The following is a 3864-nucleotide window of genomic DNA, read 5'->3' as shown; positions in this document are numbered from 1 at the left end:
GTTATAAGGTGAATTAATCCTTTAGTAGTACTCTAAAAAAAAAAAAAAATCAAATCAAATCAAATTTCATTATCTGAAAAATTGAATATATACGAACTTTCATATGTTTCCTGGGAGTATGATATGTTGTATATGGAGGTTTGAGCTATAACTAATGGGCTGCCGTCAGATTTGTAAGGCGGATTATTATCTTTCAAGTCTTGTTTAGTTTGGGTCTTATGCTTATTTAAAAAACACACACACAATTTAGAATATTTCGATTGAAAAATCTTGCTACCCTTCATTGACTTCATTAATGTGATTTCCACACTCTGAGATGCCATTCAAGAATTGCTCCTTACCAACAGTAAATGTAACTCAACTGCTTATGAGCTAGCCTCTCACATGTGAGGAAACAAAAATCATGCATCCATAATTAGTTTCTACTTATTTGTCAATACAAGATTGACTCAATTGATCATGAAATAAAACAAGAGTGCTTTCGACATAGTCTCTAATATATTTGTTAATAAACATAACTCATGAGTATGAAATAAAATATATAGTCTCCATCAACGGTAAAAGATGCGAGTGAAAGTTCAAATTCACTCAAACTATTACTTTACAACATTCTCAGTAAATTGAAGACTCAAATTTCGAGCCACCACTGAAATATTGTATAAAGAAAAAAAAAAAAGTTACTTCTAATTAAAACATGAAAACTCTAAAACTTAGAATAAGATTCAAATCTAAAATTTATTACAATTACTAAAAAGAAAAAGGAAGTAATTGTCCAAACTTGTAGATATATAAACTGCTCGAGCTTTAAATCAATCACGTCTATCGAGGCCATTAAACACGTCGTTTCGACGTTCATTTATGACGATGTGTAATGTAACTGTAAAACAAACCCGCAGATTCATCGCCAAACGCCGATCGGGAAAAGAAGAGTAAAGGAAAAAAAACCTTTAAATTCGTTTATCATCGGCAAAGTGTGTTCCGATACGGCGATTCAAACGCCGCTGAACTTCTTTCCAGCCGTAGATCCGTGTAGAATTTCTTGATGAATTCCTCCGCTGCTTTGTCGACGAACTGACTATCACCGTCGTCTTTTAGAGAAAACGGCGAATCTGTAACACGCAATTGCCGTACGACTAACGGACTCTTTCCAAATCCAGGCAACGACACTAACGGCGACGCTTCGGATTTCTGATCGGTGTGAAGAATATCGAGAACTCTTTGAACTGCCGTAACGGTGGAGAAATCATCGTAGCGGTAAGATTTGGGGAAATAGTGTTGTTTTCGAAGTTTTTTGTTGAAGTAACGGAACGGATATGCTGTAGCAGGACTGTTACTGCAACTGAATTCATAATCGCGCGTTGAGATGTACGAATTGGCGATATCGATCGTTTGGCAACTGAAAGCAGATCCGTGATGAAATTCGACGAGATTCGCAATCGCTTTTCCAGCGATTTTGCTTCGTTTGAGCATTAAATGAAGATCGAATGCAATCTTGCTTTTGCTTAATCCTTTCCTCAACATGAACACAACCGCTCGCAATACGTTCCATAGCTTCTTCTTCACTGCCGGACGAATCGGCTCCATTTCCATTTCAAACAAAACAAACAGAATTTCAGAAGAAATTTGTAATAATGCCGCCTTGTTCTTCCTCGTTTTAGAGAGAGATGATTTTTTTTTCTTTTTTTCTTTTTTCAGTTTTGAGGAGCTTGAACTTGATCGGTTAGAAGGAGAGGGATATATAAAGGGAATTAATGGTACTTAATGGGGAACATTATCTCACTCGCGTTTATAGCGCGTGTTAAAAACGCGCTTTTGAAGCTATTGTTTGTTAATCCACGCGTTTTTGAAGCGAGTTTGTGTGAGATTTGTCTTCCATTTAGTTAAGAAAAACCAAATAATAATAATAAATATCTAATATAAAGGCTAATACTTCTTTGGGTTTTTTTTCTTTAAAAGAATGGAAAGTACATTTGATTTAGAATTTTCTTTCAAATGAATCAAAAATTCGAATTGCTTTTTTTAAAAAAAAAAATAATAATAATAAAATTTGAATTGCTTGGATATGTGTCCCAATGATTACATATATCATGATCATCAACCTTTGCCCAAATATCAAGTTACTAGGTGACATGAATTCCAAGTTTAAAGTTTTAGATGATAGCTTCTCGAAATTCCCACCCATCATTCTATTCTAATATTCAACATGAAAAAAAATCTAATTTCTTAAGATTTCACTATTGTTAAATTACAATTTAATCTCTAAACTATATGTTTGGTCGAAAATGTTAGGAAGTAGAAGTTGGAAATTTCTCTCATTACTAAAAAAAAATATCAATTTGATATCGTATTAATTCTTCATGAGTATGAGAAGTTCTTCATAACTCTTTGAAACTCGCTATTTCACTTTTAGTCTTGAACACTTTCTTTAATGTCATTTGGATTTTTTTCATCCTATCTAATAAGATATTGATATACTCAAATTTTTAAGAAAAATAATCGATCAATTAGATACAAATTTAAATTATGTCTTATGAAATATTAAAGTTTCAATTTTGTATTGATGGATGAGTGAATCTATGGTTTATTAGATACGAAATTTAAAATCCAATGGTTCATAGCACATTAAACTAAAAATTTAAGGATATGTTAGATATTAAAAAAAACGATAACCAACCATAAGTCGTGATGGTTGTATTGCATATTTTGTTTGCCTAAAAAAATCTTTCGCAAAATAAAGGTAAAACAAACGAACTAATGATTATTCAACTAATTAATTTTTTTAAAAAAAGAAAAGCTAATTAAAACATTACACATATTTTATAAAGTCAAAAGTGTACATTTCTTCGCTCACAAATTTGTTGATGATACATATTTCATGGGGAGTTAAGGTATGCTTAGTTCACCTATATGTTTTTTACTTACCTACTCAATGAGTGTAGATCAATATTTATAAACGTTGTAAAGCTACTAAGAATCCGTTTTATAACGTTTTTATTTCCTATCTTTTATTTTTTGTTTCTCATTTTTTAATAAACGGATTTATTTGATAACCTTTTCCGTTTATTGTTTCTAAAATTTGAAGAACATTCTTAAAAAATGGGCAAATTTTGAACGGTTCTATTTCTGTCTTATATTAAATTATTTCTTTTATTTAAGGAAATGCATTTGTGGCTTATTGATAGTTTTGCATGCCTATAATTTCCTTCCACCTTTTATTTGGTTGTGGGTTCAAGACCTAAGATGGCCTATTGATAGTTTTGCAAGTCTAATTTGTAATTTTAATGAATCTTAAACTCAATCCTTCAAATTTACTTTTTATTGAATAGGTTAAATAATGTTAATTGTCATATAAAACAATATAATTTGTGAATATGTTCTCCAAATTTATTGTGAAAATGTTAATATATAACACACATTAAAAAAAAACAATGACCTAGGTTGTTTTGGTTTTTGAAAATTAAGCTTATTTCTATTCAAATTCTTATCCATTGTTTACATTTTTTAAAATACAAGAGTTTAACACTTAGCCAAATAAAAAGAAATTAAAAACTATTTTTAAAATTTTTTAAGTCTTAATTGAGGTTTCGTGAAAATATTAGTAAAAGATATATTAGTTATTACTTATTGGGAGATGAAAATTTATGTTTATAAACTTAATTTTTAAAAATTTTTTTAAAAAAATCAAATGACTATTAAAAGGAATTTTAATAATATTAATTAAATTAGAATTTAGTAAGAGTAGAATAATTAAAATTCTCCATTTAAAAATATATAAGCTAAAATTCAGCCAACTCTAAAGACTAAATTAGTAACTTACTTTTACTACTTTCAAAAGACTATTCATAGTTTTTGGAGACTATTGAG

At 29.7% G+C, this 3864-nt stretch overlaps 1 protein-coding gene across 1 annotated transcript; it reads right to left on the bottom strand.

Moving 5' to 3' along the window:
* Nucleotides 1-479: 479 nt before the first annotated feature.
* LOC120069707 lies at nt 480-1719 on the bottom strand. The gene has a single exon (XM_039021497.1). It carries the CDS (start codon nt 1588-1590, stop codon nt 961-963), a length of 630 nt encoding a protein of 209 aa, XP_038877425.1. The 5' UTR covers nt 1591-1719; the 3' UTR covers nt 480-960.
* Nucleotides 1720-3864: the final 2145 nt, after the last annotated feature.

This window comes from Benincasa hispida, unplaced genomic scaffold, assembly GCF_009727055.1.
Source record: "Benincasa hispida cultivar B227 unplaced genomic scaffold, ASM972705v1 Contig55, whole genome shotgun sequence".
Classification (NCBI taxonomy): Eukaryota; Viridiplantae; Streptophyta; class Magnoliopsida; order Cucurbitales; family Cucurbitaceae; genus Benincasa; species Benincasa hispida.
The sequence above is the reverse complement of the archived record's forward strand: the minus strand, read 5'-3'. Positions and strand labels throughout refer to the sequence as shown.